The sequence below is a fragment of the Halyomorpha halys genome, unplaced genomic scaffold, assembly GCF_000696795.3.
Source record: "Halyomorpha halys isolate HHAL.00 unplaced genomic scaffold, Hhal_1.1 Scaffold730.1, whole genome shotgun sequence".
In the NCBI taxonomy this organism is placed as follows: Eukaryota; Metazoa; Arthropoda; class Insecta; order Hemiptera; family Pentatomidae; genus Halyomorpha; species Halyomorpha halys.
Genome location: NW_027110275.1, coordinates 599,279 through 617,217, shown reverse-complemented (window position 1 = coordinate 617,217; position 17,939 = coordinate 599,279). Strand labels below are relative to the sequence as shown.

The 17,939-nt window shown below is 29.4% G+C and overlaps 2 protein-coding genes across 3 annotated transcripts in view; both read right to left on the bottom strand.

Annotated features, from left to right (window-relative positions):
• Positions 1–12: 12 nt before the first annotated feature.
• LOC106685754 (uncharacterized) lies at positions 13–6,685 on the bottom strand. Its single transcript, XM_014428646.2, has 4 exons — positions 6,528–6,685; positions 6,244–6,445; positions 5,244–5,339; positions 13–193 (listed from the first exon to the last, which is right to left on the bottom strand). Exons 2-4 carry the CDS (start codon positions 6,430–6,432, stop codon positions 26–28), a joined length of 453 nt encoding a protein of 150 aa, XP_014284132.1. The 5' UTR covers positions 6,433–6,445; positions 6,528–6,685; the 3' UTR covers positions 13–25.
• Positions 6,686–10,255: 3,570 nt separating this feature from the next.
• Positions 10,256–17,939, bottom strand: part of Dhc36C (Dynein heavy chain at 36C) — a 105,440-nt gene continuing 97,756 nt past the window's right edge. For both annotated transcript variants that reach the window (XM_014428644.2, XM_067048387.1), the window contains 7 exons: positions 17,589–17,748; positions 15,722–15,888; positions 13,270–13,504; positions 12,647–12,798; positions 12,202–12,339; positions 10,577–10,720; positions 10,256–10,491 (listed from right to left, as the gene is read on the bottom strand). In XM_014428644.2, coding sequence (XP_014284130.1) covers positions 10,285–10,491; positions 10,577–10,720; positions 12,202–12,339; positions 12,647–12,798; positions 13,270–13,504; positions 15,722–15,888; positions 17,589–17,748 — 1,203 coding nt within the window. In that variant the 3' untranslated portion in view covers positions 10,256–10,284. The remainder of the gene's footprint in view (positions 10,492–10,576; positions 10,721–12,201; positions 12,340–12,646; positions 12,799–13,269; positions 13,505–15,721; positions 15,889–17,588; positions 17,749–17,939) is intronic.

The following is a 17,939-nucleotide window of genomic DNA, read 5'->3' as shown; positions in this document are numbered from 1 at the left end:
AGCATAAATATATACATTACAACGGTTATGATTTATTGTTTGTGCGTAAATTAGTTATCCTTGATAGAAGGAAAGCAGTCCACTGCGACTCAGGAACATTAACAGCCCAAGGAGGTATAGCAGAAGGGGGTAAAATTATATTTTGCATTGCTGCTCTCACTTCTTCATCATTCACTTCAATATCTGTACGTTCCTGTAATAAAACAAAAATGATACCTAGATTATATTGGCCCAGTAAAATTAACACTATGTTCATGATTTTTTCCAATTATACACTTTACTGCTACTGAATCGTTTATTTTAAAAAGGGCGTCAAAAAAAGATTTTGAGTAATCCAGAAAAAAACTGTTCCAACACAATTTGAATACATGAAAATTACAATGTAACCTCTCTTAAAATTATAATAGAACTTTGTTGAATTTTCAAAAACTAATTATTGGTAATTTTAAGGTAATGGCCTTTCTTGAATAAATCATTGAATAGATTAAGTAGTATTTTATAAACCAGAAAATGTAAAAACAGACTCTCAATAGTTTAGTACACTCTAGCAAATCTAAACTATGTAAAGTTTGTATCAGTGAAAATTTCAGATAATCAATAAACAGCTATACAATTTAACTTGATAAATAACAAATGGCTCAATTTAATTTAAGCAATAATATAGAAACAACTCTCTGATTATCCATGGATCAGAGTAGCCATTCCAATGAGCAACTCAATTCCATGGATAACCAAAATTTGTAACACTTACACTTACCACCTGACTGAAATTGAACTAAATCTTTACTTGTTTCAGAGAAGATATTTTTATAGTATCTACTGAGTTAAAACTTTCTCCTACTAATTTCTCAAATGAGCCTTTCAGTTGACAAATATTATTTCTTGTTGCAAAATTGTAGCATTTATCTTTTCAAAAGGATAGCATAAATACAAAAATATAACAATATATATATATTGTATATTGGTCGAAATGTCACCAGAAAATAAATAAATAGTTAATATCTAAATAATAGCAACTATCTGCTGACACTGTTCAGTCAATTTTTTAAAAAAATGAATTATCCTATTGTTTTTTATTAAATTTTAGATATTATTCAGTTAATTGTCAAACCTTGTTTCATTATAATGTTAATTAAAATATTAGTTTTCCCCAGCATGGTATTATCAAAAATTCACAAAAGCTTTCATATTAAATAACAACTAATTAAGAACAAGCATAAATAAATATGATTGAAAAAGTATCCAAAATATTAACTTCATTCGTTTATACGAACAAAATGACAATTTAGAATGTTAAACTAATAGTTCAACGAACTAAATAAAGATAGCAGCACCATCCAAACAGCCAATCAAATATTTCTTTCTATAAAATAATATTAGTAGTAGAAGATACTGGGAGAGAAAAAGTAATGATATTCCCGTGGTCATGAAAAGCCGTTTCGTAGAAGAAAAAAAAATAGTTCGATTAACTACCGATAGGTAGCAGCACAAATCAAGAAAGGCACAAAATAGTAGTTTCAATAACTGCCAAAAGAGGCCAGCACCATCCAAACAGCCATCTAGTCTGGCATGAAAACTTTTATATTGTATTAGAATAGTAGGAGATTACAGGAGCTCAAATGATAGAATCCATTAACTGAAGGGACAGGTGGACTTGTTGAGCTCCTGTGACCTGCTACTATCCTAATACAAAACAAAAATTTTCCTGCTGGATTTCAGAAATGGCTGTTTGGAAGGTGCTGACCTCTTGCGGCGGCTATTGGAACTACTATTTTATGTCTCTTGATTTGTGCTGCTACCTATTGGTAGTTAATTAAACTATTTTTTTTTCTCCAAGAAACGGCTTTTTAAGACCACGGGAATATTATCACTTTTTGCTTCCTATCTTTCGACCACGCAGTACCCTTCCGTTTTTATTTATTTGCCGCAAGAACATTTATTTATTTAAATTTTTTTCCGTACTGTTCTCTATCCAGACAGTTCTTGTCTGTTATTTTCAATTTCTTTGTTCCTCTCTCATTTGCTTCACATATCCTCCTACGCTCTTATATTCACAAATTCTGTCAAAGAGTTTCTTGTTTTCTGCTTTAGTTAATTCTCATCATGGCCCCTGGAATCTGTCTTCTGATTCTTATTTCGGTTTCCAGGTCATTTATCTCCCTGTAGATTTCCTAGTTGGGGGTTAGCCTGTAGCCTTCCTGTGTTTTCTTGGACCTATAGATTCTCCTCAGGACCCTTCTGTCAATTTTCAGTAATTTTTCCAAGCTAGGGTGAACTATTATTATTTTTATGGAAAAAATATTTTCAGGTATATTATAATGGGATTGGCTGTTTGGATGGTGCTGCTACCTTTATTTAGTTCGTTGAACTATTAGTTTAACATTCTAAATTGTCATTTTATCGACCGCAGTTAATGTTTTGGATACTTTTTCAATCATATTTAATTATGTTAGTTCTTGTACATCCTTCATGCTCTTAATGACTTAATAAACTGTAGATATAGTAAAATAAGAATAAGACAATGTTATTCAAAATATATTTAACCATGGTGAAATGATTCTACTTTTCTATGAGTGCATGTTTCTCATGTAGGTACTGAGTTGTAAATTAGTTTTGTCTAGCATAGATTTTTAAAGTTCATTATTATTTGGCTTAGATTATGACAAAAGTAATTCCTCCTTTAATGAGTGCATGTTCCATTGTTGTATAAGATAAATAACTATAATATAGAAGCTGAATTATGATTTTATTATCATAATGTAAATTAGTTTTATCATGTAAAATTGATGACAATTTATATTGATTACGAGAGTCATACTTTTAACATGTTTTCTCAGAGTACATGGCACAAAAACTTATTATATAATAATAAATAAATAAAAATGAGCAATACTTTTTGTTTTTATTTGTGAAAATGGTTGTTACAATGATAGAAAAAATACTTAATATTTTTGTTTAATAATATTGTGTATTTAAAAAAAACTTTATAATCAATTACAAAATTAAGAGATTATGTGTATTTTCAATAATACTGTACTGGGAAAAACTAATATTTTAATTAACATCATAATGAAACAAGCAAGGTTTGATATAGTAAATAAAATAATCTGAATATCTAAAATGCAATATAAAATAAAATAAAAATTCTTTTAAAAAACAAAACAGATTGACTGGACTGTGTCTACAGATAGTTGCTATTATGACACAAAAAAGTGCAAAGCATAATATTTATAACTTATGTTTAATAAATAACATTGGTTATATTTTTCACTCTGGTATCTTTAGATGAACTAGTATTTTTTTCTTTTCTAAAGGAGCCAATTTCAGGTTCTGTTGAGCTGGCGCATTGACATAAATCGAAATGGTTATCCTTTCTTTGCTAGACTTGTGTTCTGCTGACGCGTTTTGATTCAAAAGTGATATAATGAGTTGCTAAACATTTCCAATTAATTATTGTAAATCTGTTCATTTAAGTAATCATTTTCAGAAATAAATACCTTTAACTCAACTCTGAAATCATTAGCAAAATTATTGCTCACTACGAAGCTTCCTGTTTTGTAGTCCTATAAATACTGATGTTATATCCTTTATTGACTTCCTTTTGTTTATTGTCAATGAACTGCCGTACCGATACAAACAAAATCAATTTACCTTCAGAAATATATATTTTTTAATTTGTCACCATTAATTGACTGTACTTGTATTTCCTTAAAAATATTTTTACAATAACTAATATTGTTCAACAATATATATGTATATATATATTTTCACACAGCAGCAAACAGGACTAGTTCAAACCTACAGTTATTATGCATGAAAATTTGGACAAAAATGTCACGTCCAAAATCCTTGTCAGAACAAGGTGGTTACACTGTATTTGTTTACTGATACTCTGAAAGCCAGTAGGAACGTTTTTCCCACCTAACAATGGGCAAACTTCATGAACTTATTTTCCTCAAGAATTCTGAGACCAACTGGAAAGGTTTTTTGAGTATGTCAGGATGAGACCAGCAACATTTGAATACAGACTAAAGAGGATAGTAGAAAGCACCAAAAAGTTCTCCAATTTAGTGTGTATTTCGGCAAAACAAAGGCTGGCTGTAACTTTAAGATAAGAAAAAGTTTAACAATGTATTCAGTTCTTTACTTCAATGGAAATTTTAAATATTTAAAAAGGAAAATAAAAACAAGTGAAATAAAATATGCAGTGAAATTGAACAAACAGTACTTCGGTTTTGATATCTATATATCGTCAGATGTTATATTTGAAAAGAACGAAGGCAGGTCTTCATGTTGAGTATTCAGTGGAGTTTCAACATGTGAACCACTTACCTAAGTATCACTTGTCGATGAACCGCATGCAGAAACACCATAGTTATAGTTGTTGGATGGTGGATTGGCTGTAGAGTATGTTGACCTTTTAACCCCACAAAAAGACCCTTTATACAAAACACTTGCTGGAGTTTAGTCTTTTCAAACATTTTTTTAAAATTAGAAAATGAAAGTCTAGATCTTCGTTTCGTGAAGCTGAAATTCTTTTCTTGAACACTTCAATTTCCATTAAAGTAAAGAACTGAATACATTGTTAAACTTTTTCTTACCTTAAAGTTACAGCCAGCCTTTGTTTTGCCTAAATATACTCTAAATTGGAGAACTTTTTGATGCTTTCTTCTACCCTCTTTAGTCTGTTAATGTAATTGAGGTTTTTTTGTCTGTCATTGTAATTGAGGTTTTTCTGTCTGTCATTGTAATTGAGGTTTTTCTGTCTGTCATTGTAATTGAGGTTTTTCTGTCTGTCATTGTAATTGAGGTTTATTTTAGAGAAAAAAGGAAGTATGTACCATGTATGCTTATTAGTTAAAATTTTTTGTCCTTAAAGAATAAACAAAAAAATCTTTGTAAAGCTAATTAAAGCTATTTAAATGTAATTTTTTTCCATTACCACAGGACTCTTAGGATCTGATGGGCTCAAGGCCTATATGGATAATCCTGCTCTATTGGTAACCCTAGTTTTTATGAATCGCGATTCCATGTATCCAGAAATAATTCACGATAACCTACCTTTCAACTATCTTTCCACTATTTTGGGATCAATTATTGTTGTATTCAATAGTTCAGCCTTATATGAAAAATTGTCTCTTATTCTTAGCTTCATTATTTTAATACAATTAATTAAACCAATTTCATTAATTTCAACTAGCCAATGATCAAAAAAATGAAACGAGCTGAAATTAAAATTTTACCTTGGTTGGTGTTTGAAGTGTTGCTTCGGCTCCATTTACTGCAGTATGCGGTTCATTATGTTCCAATGAATAATCTTCTTCTGCTATAGAATGTCCCTGGAAAATTAATCCATTTACAACAGATTTTCGATAGATAGAATTCAATTTTTTAACACAAAGTCAAGTGCTAATATTTAGGTAAATTAATTAATAAAAATTTAAAACTGAAACAAGATCAAGAATGGAGTAAAATAAAGTGTAGTTTTCCAGTAGATATTAACAATTTATTGAGAATCATCAAAGCTTAAGCAAAGAATTCATTTTTCTATGTAAAAAGAGATTAAGAATAGAAAAAAGACTTGCTTTTCTTTATCCTACCACTTTTGACAGAGAGACCATAAGTTTCCTATCCGAAACACTTAAAAAAAACAAGTTTTATATAATATTTTAGGCCTATAATAAAACATTTGGTCATTAAGTTTCAAAAACATCACCCGCATGTAAGGAAAAAGGTTAGAGTACACTAGTGTCACATCATATGATGGGCAGGCATGTACTCACTTATACACAAATTTTTATTGTTGTGGATTATAATCTACACTATTATTGATACTACTTTTAGATCACAACTATTGACTTCCGCTCACTCAAAAGGAATAAATAAACCCCCAATAGATTCTTTTCAGTTAAGACTGGGTACAAATAAGAACCACTTCATGGTCTCAGGTAATAACTGAAAACAAGGGTTGACCATTTTCACATTGTATATAAATAAGTACATTTCTACCACCATGTCGGTGTTACGATTGTGAACTAATACAGGGAAAAATAATATAATTTAAAATGGGAGGTTGTTCACAACTAAAATGTTACCAGTTGCTTCATCAGTAGAAAATTAATTCTTGGATTAACATAAAGTAAAATTACAAATGAATAAATAATAGGCTGACTAACATTAAATTATATCATATACCTGCCTTCAACTTAGATTAACACATAACATATATTTTCAAAACCTTACATTCCCATTGCTTTCTCCAGATGAAATATCTTGAGGCAGCAATTGGTAATAATTAATTTGACCAGGTAACTCATCTCCACTGTCAGCAGATGCATCTTCACTCTCTTCCCCACCCATTGTTATTTCACTAATTATTTCAGATCCAATGTCACTATCTGGATAATTAGGTGGGTCTGGTGAGCATAACATTTCATTCGCTGATCTTTATCATGAAAATAAATAATAATATGACAAATTAAATCAACCTCAAAATTAACAACAAAAATTATAATATTTATAATTACTTGAAAAATCCCAAGCTTTTAATAGTTCGTTAAGGTAAGATAGAAGTGTTAGTTTGCCAGGGCGATTGTAATAAGTTTATACAAAAAACAATGAAAAATAGTTAATAAACAAATACATTCACCTCCGAGTAGTTCAAGGAACAACATGTATCCAAAGAAGTCGATGTATAATATGAGTAACCAATAGAAGTTCTGTAGATTGTTATTGTCTGGGGTTTTAGGGCGTAAAACCCTGAGGTCATCAACGCCCTAAACACAAGTTCTGTAGATCATAATTTTTTAGCACAATCTTAATAGAGGTAAAAAGGAATTACCCTGTCGAAGTACGTAGTATAATTAGTCCTGGCTTGAGTTCTAAACAACTCATTAACTTTTGTTGGCATTTATGATTAATGTTCAGTTGAAGTGACAGGTTTGTTATCATTCTTCTGCCTTCACAAATCAATGATTTTTTCTTTGGCGGTAGGGATTAAATAAGTTTTAATGTAGTTTAGGGATGCTGAACCAACATCACTACAGCTACTCCCACATATAGTAATCGAATATGAAGCAATTCATTCAGATTATTTGGCGTTAGCTCTAAAAACCTAATGCTTAAAGGTCTACACCGCACTTTCATCTGAATGATTCGTTTAAATGAGTAAGAAGTTCCGGATTTAATGCTGGATACGTTCTTTTTCTGAGTAATATTTCAAATACGTCGGTCTCAAAACTCACATAAATTTTTGGATGGAAATGTTTACAATATTCCACAATATCCAATAACTTCTTTCTAGTCTTCATTTATATTGGTGGTCTATAATAAGCCGCCCCAGATCATGTCGGGTGATGGCTTACATAACAAAATTATGTTGATCGGGTCAGGCTTCATTTCAGGATATCGAGAGTGCAAAGTTCTTTAAATAATGTGCGTACTAATTTTTTTGTATCGTTAGTTTTCAAGATATTTGATGTCTGAAAAATTGATTTTCACTTCACGTTTTTTCGTCAAGCGTGTCTTTTTAACTCCTCAGACTTTAATGTTACTAAGAAAATCTACTGAAGAAAAGCTGATAGCCATCTTATTATCTTCAGTATATATTTTTTACTCATTTTCCCCAACTGGTCAACAATTATAATAATATTTTTTGCTGAATTTTGTGATTTCCCCTACAAAATTACTTTAGTTATTTTTATTATTCATGATTACCTCAAATGATCTAATATGTTGACTATTACCGGAATGGAGTGAACTACATTACCATACCAGCGGCTTCTATGTTACCCTATGAGTCTACTGGCACTCAAGCCTGTTCAGACCATAATGTCTTTTCCCTGAAAGATATAGAGAGACCCAATCTCTGAGCAGGAGGGTCAGACACATGTAGAATACCCCATTTTCTAGATAGAGATCCTCAGCATGGTCCATATCACAGGGTTTCTTTGATTATGAAACTCCTGGAAATGTTTCCATACCATTATTAACACCTCTTCTTGGAGAGTTTGAGGTTTTTTCATCTTATCCATATTTATCCAACCCTTTCTACTACACTTTTGATAATATTTTGCCTTTGAAAATATCATTTTTCTTTTGCAAAAGTATGGAAGAATTATAAAAAAATAAGTTTTTAAATTTAAATTCTGTTCTTAACCATTTACTGAATGCTGGATTGTAATAGAATCAACAATTAAAATACTGAATAATAATTGATAGAGTAAGCTGTCAAATATTGTTGATTGGGTTGTGTCCACCTATAGAAATGAATATTCTTGTTTGAATATGTAGTACTTTTAGTAATCAGTTCATACCAAGAAACCCACTTAAATGAATTGATTTCAATTTTTTTATCATTTAGTTTCTTATATTAACAACTAAAATATTTATTCATTAAATGTTTTCACACTCCTTTCAAAATTATATTATAACAATTTTTTTAAAACCAAATTGCATTTTCTTCTGAAAAATAATTAATTTTTTTTCCTATACCATATAACAGGAACAGTAAATGTCCTTATTAGACTATTTCAAGAGTACATGCATCTGAAGCTCATTTTATTTAAAAAAAATAAAATAACTGCTTATTTTCTAATCAGTGCTCCATATAAACTATTACAATATCTATTTAAACATCAAATAAATTATAAGTACATTTTTTAAGGTAGACTGAATTTGAACCCTAATCCTATAGCTGAATACTGTGCATTGCCAATTTACCCCTCACCAGCAGGTAACTGCGGAAAATCAAGAGTTCAAGCTAATTACTACTAGTCCTATTAATTTGTTCACACTTTTCATAAATATCATGGAAACTGCTATTCTCATAAAAATTATCATTGCTTAATGGTACATTTAACTAGTTCAATTTGATTAAAATACCTTTAAAACAATATTTTGCCAGGTCTTCGACATCAGTATGTTCTTCAAATTCTTCCAAACTCTAGGAGATACCTTCTTCAGTTATTACCAAAATATACTAACCTAATGTGTTATTAACAGTTTCTTTCATTCAATCTACCCTTCTCTTTAGCAATTTTGTCATGGCCATATTAATTTTACATAAAATAAATAACATAACAAAAGTTTTGAATAGGATATTTAAAGATTACTAAATTTAATATTAATGGTACTCATAACAAATGGTGTAGAAAATTTGTATTATTATTTGATTTGTAAAGAAAACAGTAGATGGCGAAACTGTTCTCTGGCTTGGAACTTTTGTTTGGTTCAGTTGGGTGTCAGTATCCTTTATGAAACATATTCTTTTTCTTTCTGTATAAAACCCCCCCTAAATCCACAATGAAGTGTATAGACCACAACTATTCAGGGTATATGTGTGCTAAAAAGCTCTACAGTATTGTACAGGAGATTTCAAGTTATTCTGAAACTTAAGAGTAAACCAGAATCTACTTTGTTAACTAGTCTTTAGAATATTGAACTGATGGTTGTTTTATTTATTCATTTTTTAGGTTTGAGAATTTCTTTGGTCAACTTCAGTGTATACAATAAATATCACATAATTTTAATGACAACGATAGTATTTAAAGAGGAAGTATTTCAGCAAGAAACAACAGAGAAAAGATTTTACTTTCCTTACAGTACGCCTTCTGATATGGGGTTCAGTAGCAGTGGGCTATTTAAATATAATTTTTTCGGGACAAGTTTATAGTTTTCCTTTCCAGAGTGGTTTTCCTGATACAAGTCCTCTTCCTCTAGATGCGACTTTTAGATGAAAGGGGACTGGCCCCACCACAGCCTTCTATCCATAAGTATAATGCCTGTTGTTAGGCAATAACAATATCATATAATATTACATATTAAATATATTATAAAAATATTAAATGCAGGTTATGACTGTATGACTTTGTAGTTATCACAATACTGCAGATGAGAGTATGGATCAACATCCTTGCATAACTGGGACGCTTGATTACAAAAACTCCAAGTCCTAAAAGGAATCGTACATTAAGGACCCAATTCCCTGTTATTTGAGATTGAAAGATGGGAAAATACTTTCTTAGGATAGTATCTTTTCGAGCAGCTAATAGATGTCAACTTCATTCCTCAATCTTATTCCAGCCACCGGGGTCTTCAATATTGTGATGTGATATTAATTTAAGTTATAAAAATTCCAAAGATTACAAAAATGGGTTATCATTTTCCAATTAAATGGTTTCAAAATAATTAAAATAAAAGAACAATGTATAAACCTTCAGTCTTAAAATCTCTTTTCAAAAAGTATAAAGGAGGTTTTATAAATTTAATTTATTTGTTATATTTTTAAAATGACAGCTGACAGAGCAACGCGACCCCTCTCATTATCCAATGAGTAGCATTTTTCTGAGTAGCCAAAAATATAGCAATTACGAAGTTGGTGGAATGACCAGTAGTAGACAGCACTCCTCTCCTTTCAGCTGTTTTGTAAAGTGGGCAAATATACCGAGTCCCCATTATGAGGTCTGATTTCCTTATTGGTCTAAGCCAGAGCTAAAAAAGAAAAACGAAGTATTGAAAAATGGAATAGCTTTGATATAGGTCCATGAAAAAGAACTTGTCAATAACTAAAACTTACTATAGGCATTTTATCAAAGAGAACCTTCGGTAGAGATTCATCAAGCTTCTGGATTTCCATATTCCATCTGGCACCTTCAATGAACAAACCATCAACATATACGCCATCATCAGGTGGTTTATCAAAATCTGTTTCAGACATTATCTAAAAATAAGATTTAAAAACTATTTTAAATCAAACATTGTGAAATAATCAATTTAATTTATAAAATATCTATTTTCTACAATTTAATTTTCCCCTTGAAAATATACATTTAGAAGGAAATAACACTTAATATTATCATCTGGTTGATATATTTTGTTGATGAAATTTTGATCTATTCAAGGACATAAAAAGAACCTAAAACTTAACATTTACATCACACTATATTTCCATAACGACTATTTAAAAATATTCACTGGTGGACTTAAAACATAAACCCAACATGACGAATGATTTTTTAAAATTTTGTTCTTTAATGAAACAATAATTAAAGTAAAAAATGAATTCGATAGCCATGAAACTTGAAAGGCGCTTAACAATGCCATACAATACAATCTGCGGTAGTAAGAGAAAAAACAGATAATAGTTGTCACTAAATGATTAATTTATTTTATAATATTAATTTATTTTTACAATTTAATTCATCATTAAATGATTTTCCAGTGTTTTGGTAAATTATCTTTCAAAACTATCTTAGTTAATTTATTTTTATTAAAACTAATGAATTTCTGATCTTGATTAATGTCAGTCAAAAAAAAAAAATAAATAAATAAAATAAATAAATATATATATGTAATATAACAATAAAAGTAAATATAACTAAAAAAACATATGACTGCCAGGACTTTTTATTTTCTACTATAATGTATTGGGCCTAGGACTAACATACTATAACCCTGACATTGTTATCAACTTGGGAATAGCTAATTCAGGCAAGACATTCAAAGTTCAGGACCTTCAAAATTAATCAGACTAGTGAAAAAAAAATGAGTGATATTGGTTTAAAGGAGTTAAATGGTTATCTCGTGTGGATCAAAGAAAAAAACAGTATGAGAATGAAATTAGAAAATATTGGCAAAATTCTTCTACATGTTGATGAAAAATCCATTTTAAAAAATGAAGAGCATAGGTGTGAGTTGTGAAGAGCCCATCCCATCCTATCTTTTGAAAGTTATAGCTTCATCATTGAACCCCTACTCTTTGGCTCCTCATTCCATTCATTCAGAACTATGTCAACATAGATAAAACTATGAACCAGGACAAGCATAGTTCCGATTCCAAAAGCCACATTTCCTCTCCTATGGTTATTCTTCACTAACGTATCTTGCAAACATCATCTACCACTAAATGAAACAAGAAGGGCTCTGATTATCTTCTTGTTTAATGTGTGTAGAATCAGGAAGGGATATCAATCCATTAAACCTTATAATTCCTTTTAGAGTCCTTTACTTTAACTATTCATTATTTGTTTTATAGGATAATTTTCACTCATCATAAGATTGAACCTTAGATAATATGTGATGTGACAAATCAATCACTAAAAAGTGTTATGTACTTTTTAAAATCATCAGGTCTTAATTTACATTTTTTAGAGAGAGGGAGAGAGAAAGATGGGTCATAAAAAAATAAAAACGAAAACTTACTTTAAAATCAAAAGCTAACAAATCGATTGGTATTTTGTATTTCCTGGCAAAATTCTGTTGTGCTCCAGTTAGAAATGCTTGAGTGAAAAAAAATCCTGAGACCCAGAAAATTATCGGGGGTCCATGCTGATACCATTTCTGCAAAATGGAACAAGTATTAGTTTTTTTAATGCAGAAATAACCAATAGATAAATATAACTATAAGATAAAAGGCATTTATATTTTAATAGTAATAATAACCATAGATACACAAAAACATGGTGATTACGAAACCAATAAACAGAAATGTAGTTAGGGGAAGTTTTGCTATTCATTGTGAATAGTTAAAGTAGAAAGGAGCGATGATTTCAACTTAAAGTAGGCTGGCAAGTGAAAGTTGTAAGCATTATACTAAATCCTTTTTCTTAATTATTTATAATTTGTGTTTTGAGTTAAAATAATTCACCTCCAAAAATTCTAGTCGTGTCAGGAGGTCATTGATGTAACTTCCAAGAGGCTTAAGTGATGGATAAGAAACTTTATTCCACATAGAAGGTATTTTACCAATAAGCACACTTTTATAGACAGCTTCTAACTCAAATGACATAACAACTTGACCTAGAATGAATTAGATAAAACTATTAATTTAATAAAACAAGTTTAATTTGGTAGGGTATGGAACAAACATCCTTAAGAAGTGTTTTCTTCATCCATATTTTTATATATTTTTTTTTAATTTTATGAAATAAACATTTAATAAATAATCTAGTAGTTTTGAGAAAAATTCAAAAACCTTAATGTTTTTTAAGTACTTAAAAATTACTCAATCTGTGAACATAGTTAACTGAAAATATCTACATTAGTTGATACCCAATTATGCCTGAATTTGGAAAACTGGTGAATTACTCCAGTTTTAATTATATATATTTAATAATCATTAATTTAATTGAAACAATCTAACTATACATTTAAATATCTGTAAAGGTTTAGTACTAATGATTATAATCAAATAAGGTGATTCATTATGAAAGCATTTTATTCAGAATCATGAATTTTATATTATATATTAGTCTAAAATAAGATACTCACCTTTGATAGCTTTCTGTAAGTTTCGCAAACTGTTCCGTACAACAGTGATCAAATTGTTAAACCTTCCCATTTCTTGAACCAGGACTGTATTCATTGATTGATTGTATAAAGTAGGATACCTTTCCAATGCAAGAACTAAGTCAAAATTTGCAGGTAATTTTCCTAATATATCTTTGGCTACATCAAAAACTGCTTTGTCTTGACCTTCTGCACTTGCACCACCTTTGGCGGTTTCCTTAAAATATTTTATGTTAAGAAATTTTTATTACTTGATTTATATTTTTTATTTTGGTACCTGAGAGCAAAGCTGTATCGATTTTGAGATAAAAGTGAATCTTACACAAATCAAACATGCTGGATCCATTGAAATGATTAAAATAATCATACCTGTAAGGGTTCATGAGATATCGAAAATTAAACTGCTCTAAAGTCTACTGCTGAGTGAGGCTCAGACAGTTTTAAGTCAATTTTGACCAATAAGATGCTCTGCTACCTTCCGTTGTAGCTATACAACTTGTTATTTTAATCCCTTATTCATTTATATTATTTTGTTTAGCTTTATATTTGTTTGTATAAACATTCTACCTTTTTAATGATTTTCTGAAAATTTAAATATAAATTAAAAGAAAAATGAGTAAGAAAATTTTCTGATTTTACATTTGCTGTTTCCCTCATACCTCGTGAGCAGCTTAATCTTAACTTAATCACTTTTTATGGTTCCAATGATTTATCAATTATTTAAAGATAGGTTAAACAGATAAATGACTAAGCCAATTTGCTATGTTTCATGCCAATACATGTTTTCTTCAATTTATAAAAAATCGACAATTTGGACTAATGACAGGTGGGCTCTCAGACACCGATTTAAGAATAATTAAATATTTTAACAAAAACATGCATATACAACCTATTAAAATTGTGCTTTTTAATGTAGTAAAGAGACATGGCAGATACCAAGCATATAAAAAAATAGGAACTGGTACATAGTAATTGAAGTCATAAACTACTTAATGGACAGAAGTCATGGGAAAATGAAGTTTTGTTAGAATGATTTAAAAAATCAGATAGGAGTGAAAGTGATTCAAGGCAAGTGACTTTAATTCATAATCAATGTCTATCGTAGATTATTCTAATATTCTGAACAACCTACGTCAGCAGGCAATATATAGGAAACAAGTGTGTCCACTCAAATAACTTTTCTTACCTCTTTGTGGCTGCTAAGACTACAGTAATTGTTTCCTATATCTTTATTGAAATTGTACTGATAAAGAATTGTTTTTTATTTATTGGTTCATCTAATTTAACAATACATATATCTTTTAAACAAGCATCTGGAATGTTTTGGGAGATGTAGGGATTTCAAATTATTCATAAAACAAAAAGTGAATGAGTTTCCGGGGAATAAAAAAAGGGGGGGTTCATGGTAACCTCAGCAAAATACTTTTAAAACAAGGGAACAAACATGATTTAAACAATTTTTTATTTTGGTTTTAAGGAAATTTTGTTACCTTTCAAATAAAGATATAGTTTATCATAAAATATACAGTTCCTGAGTTATGCGCAAAGGGAGTTCATAACTTCTATTCTTCACTTTACTAAACTTTTTTCCCCTCTTTTTCTCTAGGATTTATGCTATATATATGAAAATTTTTAGTGATCTAAGTAGAAGACTTTAAGGAAGTTTCATCAAAATGATTAGAGCCATTTTGGTGCTAAAGTTTAAATTAAAACATGTTTTTCGGCATATTAACTCTGTTCTTTTATATTTAATTATTAGCAGTTGAATATCTACTCAATAAATGAAATAAATTAATATTAGGCATTTTTATTATTTTAGAGCAGTATAAAAAAATATTTTTACTCTATTTTAACATTATCCTACATTTCTCAAAAATGAGTCATCTTGAGAAAAGTTTCATATCTTAGGAACTATTAAACAAACAGAGGTCTGTCAGTGCTCAAAATTAAGCTTGTTAAATTCACTGTAAAGTACTTCATAAAGATCTTCATATGAGAAACAGTTTTTTTGTTTTTTAAATTAACACATAGAACTACTGTGTAATTTTATAGCTTTATGTAATTTTAAAAGTAGGAATTCAGTTCATTTTATTTATTTTGAATATATAATTCCTTCAAACAGGGAAAAACATATCGTCTCTCCCCAAAGAAGCAAATCCTTGTGAAAAACAATTAGAAAGTTATAAATTAAAGAAAAAATAAACTAAATTAATGAGATATAACTTACTGGTTGAATTTCCTAAAGGAGCGTGAAATGTAAAGACAAAAATACCTCAAATTATAAATAATCAATTGAATAGTTATGACATTTAATTAATTAATGAGTAGTTATTACATTAAACAATTATTTACTGTTGGTTAATGGTCTCAAGATTTATTCTTTAATTGAATAAACTTATTAAGATCTCCAGGGAAATAAACATTTTTAATGTACCTGTGTAAGAAGAATACTACTAAACATAAGTTGTGTTTCTTGCTGATCCTTCATTATATCAGCATTATCATTCATTCCAAACACAGAAGGACTGGTAATTAAAGGAAGAGTTTTTACATATTTCAGATAGTCTTCATAAGATGTAGCTTTTGGACAGTAATATAACCCTATAAAAAATAAATAAATAAATAAAATAAAAGATAAAGTCTAAGATGTATCTTAATAATAATTTGATGAAATTATTATTAATTTAAATTAAAGCAATATAGCAAAAGCTCACTATAGTGAATCTCAAGAGGTTTTTCTAAAAACTTTGTTAAACAGGCATTAGTTTATCAAGGTTTGGTATATTCAGGTATAGAAGGCTATAAATTCCCTACAGTCAGATTCAGACTGATTTACAAACCACTAAAAAAACAAATTTTATGAAATTCTACATCATTAAAACGATTAATATGTGTGAATTACTGGACATTAGTTACACACCAAAATTACTAATAGAAATATTTATATAAACATAAGTAAATTACATAAAACATAAGTTCTGTTGCTTGGACACTTAATGCACTCCATTTCTATTAATTATCCACCACAACTTGATAATATGTTGTAATATGCTCTTTTTGAGTAAATAGTATATTTTGATGAATAAAGGGTTTTTGATATGTTTTATTTTATGTATCATTTTAATATTGTTCATTTGTTTTGTTTATCCAAAAAGCAAGCTAACTAATTTTCATTGTCCATAATAAATTTGTGATTCAAAACAAAACCAAGATGGCGGTACGTATTCTTCAGTCAACAAGTCCGTTGAATCAAGGCCATGTTGAGCAGATTCAAATGTCATAAAAACTATTTTAACTCTTCCCATCATAATTGAAAATACAGTAAATTTAAGAAAAAATGGAAGTCGAGAAATAGTGCTAAGGAATAATATTCAGAAAATAAATCATTTGCAAAATTCCCTAACTATTGTGCGACAATCGATGTTTACATAGAACATCGAGGCAGGTTTTAGTTTTTAGATTCATTTGTTGTTTGGGCGCGCAGGAGAAATGATGTTTGCAGGATGAGGAGGTCCTCATCAATTTCTGTCCAGCAAGAGTGGACAGTTTGAAAAAGGAAGACAACCAAGAAGAAAAGCACTTTGAGTTTGGATTGCCTGGTGAGAGGATGTCCTTCGGCTGGAAGCAGGGAAGTTTGGAAGCCATTGTTGTGAGAGAGACATAACTTTTTGGAAGGAGCTGGAAGCCATTTTTGACAATAGGACATAACATTAGAAAAAAGAAGATACCAAGAATCATCAAAAGAAGAGTATGTGAACTTGGTTAGTTTTGTTATACCTAAAAATAGATATTAATTTAATTAAGTGTAATTATTGTGTCTGTTTCTGATTGCCTAGTAATCCGCCCTGAGATTAAGAGTCTTTTATAATATAAAATTTAAATAAAATTCTATTATATATTTAATATTAAAGTTCTTAATTTGAACTCAAATTATCTTTTATATTTGAAAAAGGTTTAAAAAATGATTAAAATTCTTTTTATTTTATTTTAAATAATATTAAATTATTACAATGTATATGCCCTTCCATTATAAACAAAAACTATTGTATAAGGTCTCAAAATGGATGAAACCATTTAACTACGACTAGGTATAAGCAGGAGGAGGGTTGGAGAAACGTTTAAAAAAATTCATGCTCATATGGAGCATGTTTGTCATCCCCCTCCTTACTCTAGTTTAGGGCAAATGATATATTGAATATGCGACTTTAGACATCTTCTAGTAAAAAAAAAAATATCCAAAATAAACAATATTAAATTGATGACATGATTTATCTGAATTATAATATCTCACTAGATCCTACCTGAAGGGTCAAATTTGTATAACTTTTCAGTATCAAGAATTGGAGGGCAATAAAATTTTCTCAATATAGTATTTAATGTTCTTCTATCCCAATCATCAGTGACCCTACCTCCGTAGTTACACTCGCCAGTCAAATAACACAATGCTTCATACTGTATGTCCTAAAACAATAAATAAAAGGTTGCATAGACATATTAATTAAACTGCTAAGATCTATTTCCAAACAATCTTCTCTGGAGAAACCTTGTCATTTAATAAGATAAGAATCAAATTAAAGATGATAAGCTATTAAAAGAAAAAAAATCATATTCACAAGCTGAAATTTAATTTTAGTTCTTAAAATTGAAATTTT